This window comes from Cervus elaphus, chromosome 11 (genome assembly GCF_910594005.1).
Source record: "Cervus elaphus chromosome 11, mCerEla1.1, whole genome shotgun sequence".
In the NCBI taxonomy this organism is placed as follows: domain Eukaryota; kingdom Metazoa; phylum Chordata; class Mammalia; order Artiodactyla; family Cervidae; genus Cervus; species Cervus elaphus.
Window position 1 is genome coordinate 74309753 of NC_057825.1, and position 20082 is coordinate 74329834.

Genomic DNA, 20082 nt, shown 5'->3' on the forward strand with positions numbered 1-20082 from the left:
GTGGGAGATAGGGGAAGTTGAGGTCACCTGTCTTGGGCTAAACAAAACAGCAGCTGCCAGGTACCTTCCTTCAGATGTATCATGTTTACTTTTCCCTTCTTCCCACTTCATTTCCCTGGTCCTAGGTAGTGATGGAGACCTGTCTTCACTTGCCTGAAGAAGTTCAATTTCTGTGACTATAAATGTCTTACAGAAGATTCAACATAAATCTAATAAAGGGAATGTATAGGAAGAAATTCAGACTTAGCAGTGCATATGAAGCAATGCTTTTTCAGAGAAATGCTTATATTTCATAGTAAAACTGAAGCCCAGGGTTACTTATATGTGGATATATGTTAGGAAGAATGAATTATATCAGTTTACTGATTAGATTATTATTTTTAATGCCTTGTTGCTTGAGATGACCTGTATTTCATAGCAATTAAAAAAGCATTCTAAATGAAAGTAAAACTCAGTATTTTAAAGATTTTACCTAGTGGAAGTAACAAAAGGAAAAAACTAAGCAACTGTGTTCTGTTGTCCTCACTGTTGACAGTGAAGCCGAAACAAATATAGGATAATGATAAGTGGATGTACTTTAGAGTACTTACAGTGTAAGACCAGAGTGGCCTTGGAAACTGAGGAATATCAAAATAATTTTCTTCTTAACTTGGCAGATGAGATATTAAAAATAAAAGCCACCACTTACTGAGTCCTGGTTGTGGGTACAGGTCTTTATGATGCCTTATTTTTGTGCCAACTCTGGTGCCTTTTGTTGTCCTCCTAAGAGAAAGCTGAGGTTCATGAGGGTTAATTTGCCTAGTACACCTAAGTAGTTGCTGAGCTGGAGTTCAAGCCCAAATCATAGCGTATGGAAATCTAGAAAATGGCACTTTCAACATTTGCTATATGGCCAGGAATTTGAATCCCAATATTACATTAATTGGATGTCTATACATTTTTACCTTGAGTTCCCTGAGCCATAAATCGTAATAACAGTTATACAGTTTTGGGTTTACATAACTCTTTGCTTCCTGCTGCTGCTAAGTTGCTTCAGTCGTGTCCAACTCTGTGCAACCCCAGAGATGGCAGCCCACCAGGCTCTCCCGTCCCTGGGATTCTCCAGGCAAGAATGCTGGAGTGGGTTGCCATTCCCTTCTCCAATGCGTGAAACTGAAAAGTGAAAGTGAAGTCGCCCAGTCGTGTCCGACTTGTAGAGACCCCATGGACTGCAGCCTACCAGGCTCCTCCGTCCATGGGATTTTCCAGGCAAGAGTACTGGAGTGGGTTGCCATTGCCTTCTCCGCTTTGCTTCCTAAGAGCACCAAATTTTGTCACCTAATTATTCTTATGACATCTTGGTGAGATGGGGACATTTCAGTTCAGTTCAGTTGCTCAGTCATGTTCGACTCCTTGCGACCTCATGGACTGCAGCATGCCAGGCTTCCCTGTCCATTACCAACTTCTGAAGTGTCCTCAAACTCCATCAAGTTTGTGATGCTGTCAAGTCGGTGATGCCATCTAACCATCTCGTCCTCTGATGGGGATGTTTATTACTCTAATTTACCCAAAGGAAATTTAGATACTTAAAAAGCACTTAAGATCTTAAAATAGCAATTTAAGGAAATATTATAGGCTAAATTGATTATGGAGCTCTTGTTTTCATTCAGGGTGACCAGTTTCATACAGTATCAGTTTCTTCAAGTACATGTTTTATAAGTGATATTTAACTTCTAGTGATCACTTCTGAAATGAATAAGCATATTTTTATGTTTATTAATAGAAACCAACTCAGAAGTCATCTTTTGAAAGAGAAGGATGGTGGAGAATAGCATTAACAGTATGTATATTTTCATCCTTTCCTATTTGAATCAGTATTTGAGTCTGACCTTTTAAATCACTAATACTTAATTTTAAGGAAACAATGGTGGTTCAGATCTACCTGGGCTCATTTTATATTTATAATTTTAGTATCAGCACATGACTGAGAAACTAAACTTTGAATGCAGTAAAAGCTTGGAAGTAAAACAACTATAGGAGTCTAGGTGTTTTACACTACAGGTTATCTTGATAAAGTCAGCTAACCTTACACATTCTGGAAAGGTGTTTGACTTCAGTTTTTATCTTACTTCTTTAAAAAATAAGAGCCTATGATAGCTTGTGTTAACATGGTCAATGTGTGAAAGCAAGATGGTGATATATGAAAGAAAGATGACCAGAAGATCCTTCTCTCAAGATACCTTATTTCTGTGTGGCAGAAATATTTTCTATTCACACCTTTCCATAACAGAGGGGCCCTAGGGACCAAAGCCTCTTTGGAATTTAGCTAATTTTAATGGATTAACTGAGTCGAGTGCTCAGTGGGAAGATGGCCACAAAAGCAGTGGTGACTAAACTGTTGGGCCTGGCCATTCAGCCATACTGTGGTTGTGATTTGAAAGTCCCAAACCTCTTCTTGGACTAATTAGACCATATGTTCTGCCAGTTCATCCTCAGTCTCATGTTATTATCCTGTAGCTTCCCACTTGAGGGTTAGAAAGAAACACATGTATCTACTAAACTGAAGTAGAATAACTTCTATTTAGTCATTAAACTTATCTAGAGGGTTCTCATGAGAGACCTGACATTTATAGTCAAATAGAATCTCAAATTTAAGTATCTTTGAGGCTACTTTTAAAAAAGTTAAAAGTTTTACCTATGGCCACAACCCATTTGCTATAGTTAAGCAATTGTCGTAGAAAGGAAACCATCATGATTGTCTTGAAATGTTGTTCTGTGGGGAGTGTTGATGGAATTTTATTAAAACATTTCTCTTAAGTAAAACAAAGAGAAATGCTACTTAGGAGTGATCTTTGAAAGAATGATGCTTTAGGAGATGTTACCTGTTTACATACTAACTTGAAAAATGATATCAATTCTCCACAGAACACTCCTAATCCTGGCACTTACCACTTGAAAACTTTTATTGAAGAATCCCTGTTAAATCCAGTGATAGCAACCTACAATTTTAAAAATGAAGGAAGGAAAAAACCACCTCTTTTGCAAAGAAATGATCCGGTGCTGAATGACCTTCCCCAGTACATGCCTCCTGACTTCTTGGACTTGTTAAAGAAGCAAGTGGCCACTTACTCATTTAAGGACAAACCGCGGTCAAGCCCCAGCATGCTGGTTTACAGAGATCAGGTAAAGTGCTGGTAGCAGTTGGCTTTGTGTGGGAAAGCTAAAGAGGCCCAGGGGAAAATATTCTCTATACTTAGATTATATCTTCCCCAGGAGAAACTGAAAATCTGTAGGATGCCATATTTCTTCCAGAAATCAAACAAAGCATGCTTCACTTGCAAATACATCCAGCAAGATGTTTCCCTTCTCAACCTAATGTGGACACGGGAAATTTTTTTTCCCTTGCTGGGGACTCTTGGTAGGATTCCCCTGACTTGGGGTCTTATCTAGGATGGGGCCATGCTTCTGGTCTCTTCAAGCGGTTGATATGGTATGTCCTCTTTTTTTTAAAGAGAAAACTGCCTTTCAGTGAGTAGTCCTCATATTAGAGTGTGAATATGACTGTACACCATAGGAAAGCTTTTGCAAGAATTTCTTGCAGAAATGAGCATTGTGATATCAGAATGCATCACATTAAGGATACTGAGCACGGCTTCTTAGAGCCCTGGGCTAGGTTCTGTAAAGGGAAGATGTTCCTGACTTAGAAATATTTTGGTAACAATACAAGAGCAAATAGATCAAGTGCTGAGATAGATGTTGTAGCAGGAAAAGCCTAGAGAGAGCTCAGTGAATGTGGCATTGAAAGGCTAGAACGCTCCCTGGATTGAGTAGGACTGAAGTTGGACCTTGGATACTATATAACATTCCTGTGGCTCTTAATAATTTACTGTGAGCTTCCACATATATTCTGTTAGTAGTTCTTCCCAGGCATTCTGAAATAGGCAAGATGGATTTTACCCCCATTTTACAGATGAGAAAACTGAGGTGAATAGGGATGAAGTAATTGGTTCCGAGGTGCATAGCTTATAAAGAAGGCAATGCTTTTTTATGGTTGAACTAATTTTATTGTTATTATTTTTTATTAAAGTATCATTAGATAGCATCACCGGCTCAAGGAAATGGATTTGAGCAAGCTCCAGGAGATAGTGAAGGACAGGGAAGCCTGGCGTGCTGCAGTCCATGGGATTGCAAAGTCTCAGACATGACTTAGTGACTGAACAACAACATAGTTGGGTTACAGTGTTGTGTTAGTTTCAGGTGGACGACAGAGTGATTCAGTTATACATATATATATCAGTTCAGTTCAGTTCAGTTCAGTCACTCAGTCGTGTCTGACTCTTTGCAACCCCATAGCCTGCAGCATTCTAGACTTCCCTGGCCATCATCAACTCCTGGAGCTTGCTCAAACTCATGTCCATCGAGCTGGTGATGCCATCCAACCATCTCATCCTCTGTCGTCCCCTTCTCCTGCCTTCAATCTTTCCCAGCATCAGGGTCTTTTCCAATGAGTCAGTTCTTTGCATCAGGTGGCCAAAGTATTGGAGTTTCAGCTTATATATATATAAGCTGAATATATCTGTATATATCTATAGATATATCTATTCTTTTTCAGATTCTTTTCTCTTATAGATTATTACAAAATATTGAGTATAGTTCCCTGTACCATAGGTCCTTGTTTGGTTATCTATTTTGTATATAATAGTGTGTATGTGTTAATTCCAAACCCCTAATTTACCCCTCCCTTCCTTGTTGTCCCCTTTGGTAACCATGAATTTGTTTTCCATGTCTGTGGGTCTGTTTCTGTTTCATAAATAAGTTTATTTGTGTAGCAAGCTGTACTTTTCACTGAGGGCTTCTGAGCCCCAATTCGGTGCTCTTTCCAGTCTACCTCATGCCTCTGGCCTTGAATGAGGGGCAGGGTATCAGGGGGTGGATCCAAAAGGAGGTATTTCACAGAAGGGTGAAGTTGGGACATGGACTTTGTCATTTGGGACTTTGGGCCTTAATATCTTCTGTTTATAAAGGAGCTAATAATATGTATCAGTCTTTACAGCCTTATCAGGATAACATGATCATAACCTGAGACGATGCATTGCCACTTGGAGGTTGAATTGAATGGAAAGGGTTGTGGTTATTAGGATGGACAAGAAATCTTCAGCAAAATGAACCCATGTTGTGTCCAAGCAATGAACCCTTCCTGGGGCTTTGCAAATTATGGCTTTGAAACAGGACAGAATGATAAATGTTCACAGGGTAAATCTTATCCTGTTCGGTTCAGTGGATGAATACAAACACTGAATTATACATAGACTTTTATGGCTTGGTATCAGGTAACCAGGCGACATGTGAAATTGTCTTGGCCACCTCCTATGCAAAAATCATTCTTCCTTAGCCTCCTCCACCATTTACTTCCCTTCTGCTTCTTCTCTTCTGACTTTTTTGGGTTTCTGAGGGTAGACACAGGCCCACTGCTGAGAGAAGAAAAAATAGATGGTTGGTATTAGGCAAAATTTAATGCTTTAAAAGACCAAAAGAATTTGGCTTATCCAGAGGGATGGATAAAATGTTTTAAAAATACTTTCCTTATTTCTTTCTTTTCTTTCTCCTTTCTCTTCCACCTTCCAGAAAGGCTTGAGCTCCAGAAACTAGAAGAATTAAATGTTTTCCTAATTTTCTATTTCAAAGGTATAATATATTCACAAGAGGAGAGATATTCAGATGTAACCCTGTTTACTCGCCAGTAAAATTCAGAATTCTGATTTTTTAATGGCAGAACTCAGTAAAACAGTCATTTGAATTCAAGGTAGATACAGTACACAATATAAGCTTCATAATTCTTTATAGAATAGTCCCATTGTACCTCATTAATGCTGTTTTTTATTTGTAAGAAAGTTTTTACTATTTTTAACACCTTTATTCTGAAGCATATAATTCAACTGGAGAATCTGTATCGAAGAATCATATGTGTGTTTATATTTATATTTTAACATGTGTGTGTCTGTGCATGGTGGTTGTTTAGTTGCTCAGTCGTGACCGACTCTTGCAACACCATGGACTGTAGCCTGCCAGGCTCCTCTGTCCATGGGATTTCCCAGGCAAGAACACTGGAGTGGCTTGCCATTTCCTTCTCCAGGGAATCTTCCCAATCCAGAAATCGAACCCACATCTCCTGCACTGTAGACAGTCTTCTGCATTACAAGTAGGTTCTTTACCGCTGAGTCACTAGGGAAGCCCCATGTCTGTGTATATACCCATCTATGTCTGGCTCTTTCCAGAGAGTGTTTGATATGGACCTAAAATTTTTACAATCATTTTTTTCTTATCAGAGAAATAGTATGTTTTTATTTTAGAATGTATATTCAAATATTCAAAAGTGGGACCCTTTCTCTCACTATGTGGTTTTATGACCTGATTTTCCCCAGTGTTGCTAACCCCTGGGTTACTTACTCTACCTTATTTGTGGATGATTTTAGCTTCTTCTGCTCCCTGTCACTCTTTCCACTACTCCTGTCATAATTTCAGTACATTCAGAGATGATGATTTTCCAACAATCTGGCTTCTCAGTTTTTTGAACTCTCCTTCACTTTAGCCACTCACTCCTTAGATTTTTTCAACACGAATCATTTCAGCCATCCTTAATTTCAGTTGCATGCATCACACTGTGTTCACTCGCCCCAGATCTTCTGCCTTGCTCACTCTGGCATCAACCTCAACAATTTTTCTGTTCCCCCCAGACTTCAATCCATTGGTCCTGCTGTTATTGGAAAAATGGGTTTGCTTCTTGGTGGATGTTGAACCAAAAGATACAACCAAGCCAAAGAGCAGAGAAGGAAGGATTAACTTGCTGCTGCTCTCAAGGCCTCAAATCATTGTCATCCCTTGGGTGTCCCCACCATCCACAGGCTCTGGACCAGCTTGTGCAAGTCTTTGCATGTGCGTGCAGCATGTGTTTGTCCAAGACCCTATCTGCTTACACTACCACTTTTCATTGCCTCTCAAGTTGCTGATATTTTCCTTCCTTTCAAAGCTTAAGTTCCATAGTTAATCATTGGAGTTACTCCCTGCACACAACCTCAATTCCTTGACTTTTGATGGCTCATCTTACTTGTTTGGCAAAGTCACAACCCTGGTCAGATCTCTCTGTGAACTTGGAACCTGCATTTGTGTAGCTGAATGACTAGTCTCATTTTAAATTCTTTACCACCCATGGGTACAGAATTGTTGTTCAGTCCCTAATCTGTTTACTCTCCCATTCTCTTGGGGTAGGTTTCTCTCACATCTTTCCTCTTTCCAAATCCTAAACACCTCCTCCTCAATCCTCATTCTTTTTTTCTCTTCTCAGCCTTTTGGCTTGTTCAGCCCCTCCTTCCTGCCTTCTTCCATTTGGAGGCTCAGGCATGCATACCTCTTCCCCATCTGCTGTCACTCCCTGCTGATCTGATTTAGTCTCAAGGCTTTGAACACCAGCTGTTTGTGATTTCCAAATGTATATCTCCTGCCCAGACTTCTCTGTTGAACTCCAGGCTTGTATATCCAGCTGTTGTTTTGACTTCTCTGTTTTATGTCAAATTCAGGGTTTCTCACCCTTGGCTCTGTTGACTTTTTGGACAGGATAATTCTTTGTGGTAGGGGGCAGTCCTATGCTTTGTAGGATGTTTAACAGCATTTCAGGATAATTAGATGCCAATTAGCAGCCCCCGCTCCCCGTTGTTCTTCTCTGGTGGCTCAGACAGTAAAGAATCTGCCTGCAATGCAAACCTGGGTTCAATCCCTGGGTTGGGAAGATCCCCTGGAGGTGGGCATGGCAACCCACTCCAGTATTCTTGCCTGGAGAATCCCCATGGATAGAGAAGCCTGGTGGGCTACAGTCCATGGGGTCGCAAAGAGTTGGACACGATTTAGCGTCTAAGCATACCTCCCAGTTGCAACAACCAAAACTGTCTCCAGACATTGTTCAAACGTCCCCTGGAGAAGGAGGGAACTTAAAAAAAAAAAAAACTTCTGATTGAGAACCTCTAGGTTTACTCTTTGTAATAGTGGGTGTGATCTCTGAGTGGCTCTTTTCAGGGCCAGCAGGTTAACGGTGAACTGGCTTCGTCTGTGACCTCAACTCTTGTGTTTCCCCTCATTCTGGTCCTGACCAATGGCCTCCTGGCTGTTTCTTGAATTTGCTACTCCCAATCCAACCTCATGTCTTTGCAATGAATCTTCCTTCATCTGGAATGCTCTTATCACAGGTAGCCATGTGACTTATTCCCTCTCCATCTTCAAATCTTTGTTCAAGGGTCACTTTCTCAATGAGCCTCATTTAAATTGGCCATCCGACACCCCTGACCTTTCCTGCCCTTCTCTTTTGTTTCCTTAGAACCTAGAGCCATGAGTATACTATATAATTTATTTACAGTTTGCATTTATTATTTGTTGTCTGCCTCCTCCTATGAGAGTAAAGCTTTATGACGGCCTGAATACTTATCTGGTTTGTTTACTGTTACATTTTTGCCTCTAAAATAGTGTCTGATTGGTTAATATTTGTTGAATGCATGAATGAATTGATTGCTTATATTTCTGAAATCTGACTGGACCTTCATCATTTTGTTGCCCTGGATGTGTGATTATCTTTGTGCATTGTTCATTGCCCCTGAAAGGTTATTTCCATGGATTCCCTAAGATGAAAGTGTTTTTCCTTCAGAGAAAGTTTGTTTTTGGTTTCTGCTAATGCTTAGGGTGGTGCCACTTGAAATACACTGCTTATATATTCTTGGGTCACTCTAGTGATGGGAATTTGGACCAGAGTCCATGAAAGGAACCAGCCCATGGTTACACTCTTTCAGGGATGGGTTTCTCCCTGTTCTCTCAATTCTGCTTAGCACCAAGACATCTCTTTCTGTACTCCCCTTAACACTGGGGTGAGATGGGAGGGTGGCTTTCAGGAAACTCCCTTTTAGGGCCTCCAGTTTCTGTGGGTAGGACTCCCACTAGACCACCATCATAGATGATCCAGGCTTTGGCCTCTGGATTCCTCTAGGGCTCTAAAGTTCACTCAAATCCAGTTCTGTTCCTCTGCTGAGTTTAGTCTGGACCAACTTAAATCCTCTGAGCAAAACTAGGCCATTTGTATCTCTGGTTTCTTGCTGCCTCTTGGTTTGTTGTTGCTCAGCTGTGTCTGACTCTTTTGCGACCCCATGGACTATAGCCCTCCAGGCTCCTCAGTCCATGGGACTCTCCAGGCAAGAAAGCTGGAGTGGGTTGCCCTGCCCTTCTCTAGGGGACCTTCCTGACCCAGGGATAGAACCTGAGTTTCTGATGTCTCCTCTCTTGGCAGGTGGATTCTTTACCACTGCACCACCTGGGAAGCCCATCTCTTGGTGTGGGGATCTTATATTCCTTATGACTTTATTATCAGTTTCATATCTCTTCAAAAGCTCTTGTTTATTTTGTGTATTTTGTCCCTCATTTCTACTAGTTGTCTACAGTGGAAAGGTTCATCATCCAAATAACCTAGCCTGCCGTTAGCAGAAACCAGAACTTTTCTTTTTTCTTAGAAATATATTTTGAATCTTTTCCATGCATCATGATGCAAGGAAGTGGAAAGATAACCCATGTTCATTGTTCATGAATATAGTTAAAATGTCTGTACTCCCCAAATCAATCTATAGACTTCATATAATCCCTGTCAAAACACACATGACTTTTTTTTTTAACACAACTAGAACATAATTCTAAAATTTATATGGAACCACAAAAGACCCTGAATAACAAAAGCAATCTTGAGGCAAAGCAACAAAGCCAGAGTTACCACCCTCTCTGATTTCAGACTATTACTACAAAGTTACAGTGATCAAAACAGCATAGTAATGGCATAGATAAATGGGACAGAATAGAGAGCCCAGAAATAAACCCATGCCTTTATGGTTAATTAAGTTCCAACAAAGGATGCAAGAATATACAGTGGGGAAAAGACTGTCTTTTTAGTATTGATGCTGGGAAAACTGGACAGCTACGTGTGAAAGAATGAAATTAGAGCATTTTCCTACGTCATCCTAATGAGTAAGGTTGGATCTTTTAATTTACTCCAATTTTCTTACCTTGTTGGAGCTGGTACAACACAACTGAATTACATATCCACGCTAATAGCTTCCTGTCTTTTTCTATGACTCCAAGCTACTGCAGTATTTCTGAGTGCCTAATCAGCATGGATTGAAACATTAATTAACTAGGATCAGCTGTTTTTATGGGCATATTGTCTAGATTCTCTGAGCTTTACATTACAAGTGAGAAATGAAGAAGCATATGTAGGAATTAGAGCAAAATGTACTTACTGTATATAAATACATGCATGCAAACATGCATTACATATATGGACAAGGGAGCCATCCAGATAGTTTGCAACATGTTCAGCAATGTACAGAGAAGCAATCTCTTAGGTAAGGCAGCTGAGTATTTAAGACTTCCTGGAAAAGTCAGTCCTCTCTCAGCTATATTAAATAGCAAAGAATGGCCAATGCCAAGTAAAGTAGGACAAATAAAGAAGCTATGGATAACCAGTATTCCTTTCTAGAGGAAGGCTAAGAGTTTTTCCATGATTGCTTCGTTGAAAAAAATCTTATGCAATTGCTGAGTATAGATGAATAAACAGTGGCTTTAAAGTTTTATTTTCCCCCTCACTTTTCAGTTCTCTTTCTTCCTTCTCCTCCTGTGTATGTGTATATAATACACACTGCCTAAGTGGGAGAGAGAGGGAGCAGAGAGAAGGGAGCATGAAGCATACATTCACAGTGTAAAGTAAATAGAAAGCAAACACCTGTGTCATCAAAATCAAGAAGTAGAATGCTGTGCCCCCCAAGAAAGCCCCCTGCTTAAAATACATTTCTATGCTTCCAGCATATAATAATAATAGTAATAATAATAATAATAAATACCTATGTTCCCTAGGTGTTTATTCTGTCAAGTGAACAATGAACAAGGCACAGGTGCATTAGGACATTGTGTATATTTCATCATAAAATTTGTATTTACTGTTATTATCACTGAATCCACAGAAAATGCCTCTGTAATCAAAATTCTGTATTAATATGTGAAAGATAGCTGTAGGATCAGATACAATAGGTGAACTTAATGTGGCAGATAACACCAGGATATGAACGTCTCATTTCCAACAAGGGCAGTATTGTATTTTTAAATCTAATTTTAGGGTGGAAGAAGAGTGTCCGTTTTGAGAAGGATTCAAATCCTCCCTGCCAACTCCTTGAACACAGGAAGTTCCCGTCTGTCTTCCCCCGGCTTCTCACTCTCTTTCTTTTTCTCCATCCCTCTCTTTACACAGCCCACTATCTGTGCTTACCAGTTCCTAACTCTCCCTTACTTCTCTTACTCTGGGCTGACATCCACAGACCCAGGGATAATGGAGCTATCCAGGTAGTTTGTAACAAGTTTCACAATGGGCAGAGAGACAGTCTGTTCTACAATGTTCTTCCTTCTCAGAATCTCTGCCTTTCCTCCCTCAAGGAACTCTTACCTTCCTTAAAAGCATACTCAAATCTCACTCTCTTTACCATCTTTAGATCACCCAGTTAGATTTATTTATTTATTTCTGCCCCCTACCCAGCTTTACTGAGGTATAACTGACAAATTGAACATATTTAAGGTGTACAACATGATTTGATATATGTATAAATTGTGAAATGATTACCACAGTCAAGTTAATTAACACATTGATCACCTCACACAGTTACCATTGTGTGTGTGTGTGTGTGTGTGAGATAAGAACACATAAGATCTACTCTCCTAGCAATTCTCAAGTGTACAATACAGTATTATTAACTATAGTCACTATACTGTGCATTGTATCTCCAGAGCTTATTTATCTTATAATAAAGTTTGTACCTTTTGACCAACATCTCCCCATTTCCCCCATCCGTCAGCTCCTGGAACCACCATTTTACCCTCTGTTTCTATGAGTACAACCCTTTCATATTCCACATGTAAATGTTACAAAATGGTATTCGTCTTCCTCTGTTTGGCTTATTTGACTTAGAATAACGCTCTCCAGGTTCATTCATGTTGTTGCAAATGCTAGGATTTCCTTTTTTTTTAATGGCTGAACAATATAATATATACATTAAAGGACTATATATCGCATTTTCATTATCCATTCATCCATGGATGGACACCAAAACTATTTCCATAGCTCGGTTGTTGTGAATAATGCTGCAGTGAATGTGCAACTGAAGATATCTCTTCCAAATATTGATTTTGTTTCCTTTGGATGTATACCCAGAAGTGGGACTGCTGGATGATATGGTAGTTTTGTTTTTGATTTTTGAGGAATCTCCATGCTGTTTTCCATAAAGGCCATACCATTTTATGTTTCCACCGAAGTGCACAGTTCAGTTCAGTCGCTCAGTTGTGTCCGACTCTGCGACCCCATGAACCGCAGCACGCCAGGCCTCCCTGTCCATCACCAACTCCCGGAGTTTACCCAAACTCATGTCCACTGAGTCGGTGATGCCATACAATCATCTCATCCTCTGTCGTCCCCTTCTCCTCTTGCCTTCAATCTTTCACAGGATCAGGGTCTTTTCAAATGAATCAGCTCTTCGCATCAGGTGGCCGAAGTATTGGAGTTTCAGCTCCAACATCAGTCCTTTCAATAAACACTCAGCATTGATCTCCTTTAGGATGGACTGGTTGGATCTCCTTGCAGTCCAAGGGACTCTCAAGAGTCTTCTCCAACACCATAGTTCAAAAGCATCAATTCTTCAGAGCTCAACTTTCTTTATAGTCCAGCTCTCACATCCATACATGATTACTGGAAAAACCATGGCATTGACTAGACGGACCTTTGTTGACAAAGTAAAGTCTCTGCTTTTTAATATGCTGTCTAGGTTGGTCATAACTTTCCTTCCAAGGAGTAAGTGTCTTTTAATTTCATGGCTGCAGTCACCATTTGCAGTGATTTTGGAGCCCCCAAAAATAAAGTTAGCTGTTGTTTTCCACTGTTTCCCCATCTGTTTACCAAAGTGCACAGAGTTCCCTTTTCTTCACATCTTCACCAATACTTGTTATCTCTTGTTTTTTTTGATAATAGCCATTCTGACTGGTATGAGGTAATAGCTCATTGTGGTTTTGATTTTCATTTCCCTTATGATTAGTGATTTTGAGTACCTTTTCTTGTACTTGGTCATTTGTATGTCTTCTATGGAAAAATGCCTATTCAGGTCATTTGCCCATTTTAAAATTGGATTATTTGTCTTTTTTCTCTTGAGTTGTATGAGCTCCTTATGTATTTTGGATATTAACACTTTATGAGATAAATGGTTTGCAAATGTTTTCTCCCATTACTTTTGGTCACCTTTGCATTTTGTTGATTGTTTCCTTGGCTATACTTTGTTGTCCCACTTGTTTATTTTTGCTCTTTTTGTCTGTGCTTTTGGTGTCATGTCTAAAAAAATCTTTGCCAAGACCAGTGTCAAGGAGCTTTTCCCATACATTTTCTTCTAGAGGTTTTATGGTTTCATATGTTACATTTAAGCATTCTATAATTTTGAAGGGTCTAATTTTGTTTTATCATGTGGATCTCCAGTTTCCCAGATACCATTTATTGAAGAGACTATAGCTTCCTTATTGTGTATTCTTGGTGCCCTTGTCAAAGAAAGTTGACCATTTCTGTCTGGATTTATTTCTGGGCTCTGTATTTTGCTCCATTAGTCTATGTGTCTGTTTTTATGCTAGTATCATACTGTTTTGATTACTGTAGCTCTGCAGGATAGTTTGAAATCAGAATGTGTGATGCCTTCAGCTTTGTTCTTCTTTCTCAAGATTGCTTTGATTATCTGGGGCCTTTTGTGGTTCTATATTGATTTTAGAGTTGTTTCTTCTATATCTTTGAAAAAATGCTGTTTTATGCTAGGGATGGCAGTGAATCTGTAGATTGCTTTGGATAATTTGGATATTTTAACAATATTAATTCTTTGAATCCATAACCATGGTATATCTTTCCATTTATTTGTGTATTCTTCAACTTCTTTCATCAGTGTCTTATACTTTCCAGTGTACAGAGCTTCCATCTCCTTAGTCAGATTTATTCCTAACTATGTTATATTTTTGATGCTATTGTAAATAAGCTTGTTTTCTTCTCTTTTTTTAGATAGTTCATTATTAGTGTATAAGCTCAACTGATTTTTGTGTTGTTTTTGTATCCTGCAGCTTTACTGATTTTGTCATTAGTTCAGACTGTTTTTTGGTGGAGTACTTTGTTGTTTAGTTGCTAAGTTGTATCCCACTCTTTTGTAAGTCCATGGACTGTGGCTCACCAGTCTCCTCTGTCCACGTGATTTCCCAAGCAAGAATACTGGAGTGGGTTACCATTTCCTTCTCCAAGGGATCTTCCCAGCCCAGGGCTCAAACCTGCATGTCCTGTATTGGCAGGCAGATTCTTTACCACTGAGTCACCTGCGAAGCCCAGAGTTCTTTAGAGTATTTTATATGTAAGATCATGTCATCTGCAAACAGGGACAATTTTACTACTTCCTTTACAATTTGGATACCTTTTATTTCTTTTTCTTGCAGAATTACTCACTAGGAGTTCCAGTACTATGTTGAATAAGAATGGAGACATAGGCACCCCTATTCTGTTCCTGGACTTAGAGGAACAGCTTTTTAGCTTTACACCACTGAGTATGTGATGTTAGCTATGCGTCACCCAGTTGGGTTAATCTCTCTCTATCCCCCAGATGTCCAGTCTTTAACTTTTAGTATTGGTTATAGTGTTTTATGTTAGAATTGTTTATTGATTATGAGAACATGACCTGTATTTCCCGCCACTCCTAGTAGTTCTTTACCAACAGAGCAGGCTCACTATTTTGTGGTCGATTGGATTTGTTGAATCAAGTACACTTAAAATGTGATTAATTGTACAACATTTTTCTACATACCACTGCAGGTGTACTGTCATTAAATTCACCATGAAAAGTGAGTATCTGTTGAGTGTTTTGAAACTCTACCTTTGGAGATATATCTTTTCCATTCTTAAAATAGAAAATAAGTGATATAATGTTGGTATGGTCATAAAATAAATTATATGAATGATAGATAATAAAGTGAGTTTGAGACCTATGTTAATCTTTTATTGGCATCCTTGTCTGTTCTGTGTAGTCAGTTAAGCTTTCACCAGGGCAATACGAGCTACTTCCTCCACCAGTTCCCAAGCAAGCTTCCAGGTAATTAAGTACTTATGAAGTTGCTTTTACTAATTCACTCATGCCTTTCTATTTACATACTTAACAGCCAACACTAATGACTTTTAAACCTCATTTATGCCCATTATATTCAGATTAGCATTTTAAAATATTTAATAAGAATATGTTTAAGATCCTCACATTTAAAAATATGTTTGGAAAATCATATCTTTTTTTTTTAATATAGGAGCTTTGTATTTCGTTCTACAGTTCAAAGGTTTCCAACAGGCTGCTTCATTCCTGTAAGTATATTGATAGACCATAAACTCATGACGAATTTGATATTTAAAATATGCAGTGATTCCTTTTGAGATGTCAAGATTAACATTTCACTCATCATAGTAGAAAGGCAATGAATGATTAATGTGTGATTCAAGATATACTTAAAATATATCTGAAGATACACTGGGGATGGCAATGTAAGTAACACATTTGTAAAGTTATAGAAGAAAAGTAAAGGCTCTTTTACTTTCTTTAGCTCTTGATTCACATGACCTTCTTATTGAGGTCATCCCTAGTCACTTGTTCAGAATTCCCTATCCCCCTTTCTTGGTTTATTTTTCTTCATAGTGCTCATAACCATCTGATACACTTCATCTAAAAATTTACTTACGGTGTTTTCATCTGTCTCCCCACAGAACGTAAACTTCACAAAGGTGGGGATTTTTGTCTGTTCTTGTCTTGTATACTGAGCATCTAGGAAAATGGCTCACACAGAGTGCATAGTATTTGTTGAATTAGTTAATTATTAAGATCATCAGAGATATTCAATAGATCACTGTATTATTAACAAGAAAGAAAAGTATTCCTAGTTTTTCTTTTAAAAAATGTAAAAATGCTTTCCTGTTTCTAAATTTTCAAATACGTGTACATGTGTTTGATAAAAATTAACTATTTTAGATAAGTAATCAGTATGATGCCAAAAAATAAAAAGGGAAGAATGAGAAACTATGAAGTTATTTCAGGGTGTTTTGATGGACTATAGTTATTTATTTGTAACTAGAAACTTAGCAGTGTAAGGGGGGAGACGTACAGTGAACATCTGAAAGAGGAGCTGAGATAACTGAACTGAGCTCAGAAACAGACTCCAGAATACATAAGATCTGTATATTTGATAAAGAAGGTATGACAAATCAGTAGGAAAGAGAGATATTTTATGCTAGATGATTAATAAACTTGTAAATATGAGACTCTTCCTACCACATATAGTAAATTCCATATTGATTAAAGAATTAAATACTTTTGAACTATAAAACTAGAAGAAAATATATTAGCACATATTTAATTTCGGGCTTCCAGGTGGTGCTAGTGGTAAAGAACCTGCTTGCCAATACAGGAGGCATAAGAGATGTGGATTTGATCCTTGGGTCAGGAAGATCCTCTGGAGGAGGACCTGGGCAACCCACTCCAGTATTCTTGCCTGGAGAATCCCATGGACAGTGGGTACAGTCCACAGGGTCGCAAAAAGTTGGACATGACTAAAATGACTTAACATACACACACACACACACACACACACGTATTTAATTTTAGGATAAGGCAGATTTTCTGAGACAACAGAAATGGGTGGATTGCAAAGGAAAAGAAGCCTCAGGTTTGATTACACAGCATTTTGAATTTTTTGTACAGCAGGAAACAAACTGTAAACAAAGTTAGTAGGCAAATGCAAATTAGGAAAAGTATTTTCAACATATATGGCAGATAAATAGTTAATGGCTTATCTTAAATTCTGTTAATAATTTATAGGAAATAGAAAAGTAAAACAGATAAAGACAGTGAATAGACCATTTGTAAATAAGAAATTCAGATATCCAGTAAAGGTGAAAAAATGTTGGTCTCACTAACACTTAAGTGTGGGAAACTAAAAAGGTGATTGAGGGACTTCCCTGGTGGTCTAGTGGTTAAAGAATCTTTTAAAATTGAAGTATAGCTGATTTACAGGCTTCCCTGGTAGCTCAGCTGGTATAGAATCTGCCTGCAATGCAGGAGACCCCAGTTCGATCCCTGGGTTGGGAAGATCCCCTGGAGAAGGGAATGGGTACCCACTCCAGTATTCTTGGGCTTCCCTTGTGGCTCAGCTGGTAAAGAATCCGCCTGCAATGTAGGAGAGCTGGGTTCAATCCCTGGGTTGGGAAGATCCCCTGGAGAAGGGAAGGGGTACCCACTCCAGTATTCTGGCCTGGACAACTCCATGGACAAAGAGCCTGGCAGGCTACAGTCCATGGAGTTGCTAAGAGTCAGATGCAGCTTTCACTTCATTTGATTTACAATATTGTGTTAGTTTTAGGTATATAGCAAAGTGATTCCATTTTATATATGTATTTTTTCGGACTATTTTCCATTATGGTTTATTATAAGATATTGAATATAGTCCCTGGCCATACAGTAAATCCTGTTGCTTATATGTTTTATGTGTAGTATTAGTAGTTTATATCTATTAATCCTGTATGTCTAATTTACCCTCTCCATCTCCCCTTTTGATAACTGTCCATTTGTTTTCTGTGTTTTTGTTTTGTATATAGATTCACTTGTATTACATTTTTTAGATTCTACATGTAAGATTCTAAATACATATATGTATTTGTCTTTCTCTAACTTACTTCACTTAGTATGATAATCTCTAGGTCCATCCATGTTGATGTGAATGGCAGTATTTCCTTTTTTTATGGCTAAATAATACTCTATTGTATATCTACCATATCTACTTTATCCAGTTTCTGTTGATGGGCACTTGAGTTGTTTCCATGTTTGGCTATTGTCAATACTGCTGCTATGAAAATTGGGGGGGGGGGGGGTTGTGTATCCTTTCAAATTAGAGTTTTCATCTTTTCCAGGTAAACGCCAAGGAATGGGGCTGCTAGATCATATGGTAACACTATTTTAGGTTTTTTTTTTTCTTTAAGTAAGATGTGACTTTATTGCTAAATAATTGCTCAGTGATTATCTACAGAGTACTAAAGAATGAGATATAATGAATTTGCAAATTGTTATCAAGGTATACATTAGAGTCATTGTCCCATGTTTTCCCTTTTTCAAAATATATATCCTAAAAAATTGCTGATTTACTGTTTGCTAAGCATTCTGCTAGGCATTTTTTTAAAAAAATTTATCTATTCTTAATTGGAGGATAGTTGCTGTACCATATTGTGTGGGTTTCTGCCATGTATTAACATGAATCAGCCATAGATATATATATGTCCACTCCCTCTTGAACCACTCTCCCACCTCCCACCCATCATAACCATCTCAGAGCACCTGATTTGAGCTCTCTGCATCATACAGCAAAATTTCCACTGGCTCTCTAATTTTGCATATGGTAATGTATATGTTTCAGCTGCTCTCTCAATTTATCCCACCCTCTCCTTCCCCTACTGTGTCCACAAGTCTGTTCTCTATGTCTACATCTCCACTGCTGCCCTGCAGAGGAGTTCATCATTACCATCTTTCTAGATTCCATATGTATGTGTTAATATACAATGTTTGTTTTTCTCTTTCTGACTGACTTCACTCTGTATAATAGCCTCTAGGTTCATCTCCCTTGTCAGAACTGACTCAAACATGTTCCTTTTTATGGCTGAGTAATTGTATATATGTACCACAGCTTCTTTATCCATTCATCTGTCAATGGACATCTAGGTTGCTTCCATGTCCTAGTTATTGTAAATAGTGCTGCTATGAGCATTGGCACACATGTGTCTTTTTCAATTATGGTTTCTTGAGGGTATGTGCCCCGTAGTGGGATTGTTGGGTCATACGATAGCTGTATTCCTAGTTTTTTAAGGACTGTCCATACTATGCTCCATAGTGGCTGTATCAATTTATTTTCCCACCAACAATGCAAGAGTGTTTCCTTTTCTCCATATCCTCTCCAGTATTAATTGTTTATAGATTTTTTGATGATTGCCATCCTGACTGGTGTGAGGTGATACCTCATTATAGTTTTGATTTACATTTCTCTAATAATGAGGTGGTTGGATAGCATCACCACGTCATCGACGGGATGCTGGATGACATCATCATGTCAATGGGCTTGAGTTTGAGCAAGCTTCAGGAGTTGGTGATGGACAGGGAAGCCTGGCATGCTGCAGTCTATGGGGTCGCAAAGAGTCGGACACGACTGAGCGACTGAACTGGACTGAGTAATGAGTGATGTTGAGCATCTTTTCATGTGTTTATTAGACATCTGTACATCTTCTGTGGAGTATTTTTAGTTTTTGAAGGAACCTCCATACTGTTCTCCATAGTGCCTGTACCAATTTACATTCCCCCCAGCACTGTAGGAGGCTTCTCTTTTCTCCACACCCTCTCTAGCATTTATTATTTGTAGACTTTTTGGTGATGGTCTTTCTGACCAGTGTGAGGTGATACCTTGTTGTGCTTTTGATTTGGATTTCTCTAATAACTAGAGATGCTGAGCATCTTTTCACGTGCCTGTTGGCTGTCTGTTTGTCTGGAAGTTCTCTCAATTCCTGTTTTCTGTAAAGGTCCCTGTCTTCCCATCACCTGGGATCCTGGATCCATATCTATGGCTCAATCTCTTTAGAAATGAAACCTTTCATCTCCTACAGGGATGAGGAAAGGGCAGTACCTGACTGCTGAAAGTAGGTAGATAGGGACCTAGAGAAAAGAGCTCAGTCAACCCTCCTGCACTTCACTGATGCCTAAGGCCTGAAATTCCTGAGCTTTTCTTGGATTCTGTGGGCCTCACCCTCACCTCCACTTCACTGATGCCTAAGGCCTGAAATTCCTGAGCTTTTCTTGGATTCTGTGGAGGAAAGCAGCCCACTTCTCATCCAGCAGGCCCTGAAGCACCAGGCTTCAGCTTTCTCCACCCTGCCACGTCAAGGACCATTCCTCCAAACTGCTT

General features: G+C 38.9%; 1 protein-coding gene across 1 annotated transcript in view; it reads left to right on the forward strand.

Moving 5' to 3' along the window:
• STPG4 (sperm-tail PG-rich repeat containing 4) overlaps window positions 1–20082 on the forward strand; it is a 35084-nt gene that overhangs the window by 594 nt on the left and 14408 nt on the right. The window contains 4 exon segments of the mRNA XM_043917193.1: window positions 1763–1819; window positions 2905–3162; window positions 15133–15197; window positions 15403–15457. Of these exon segments, the coding sequence (XP_043773128.1) occupies window positions 1763–1819; window positions 2905–3162; window positions 15133–15197; window positions 15403–15457 (435 nt within the window).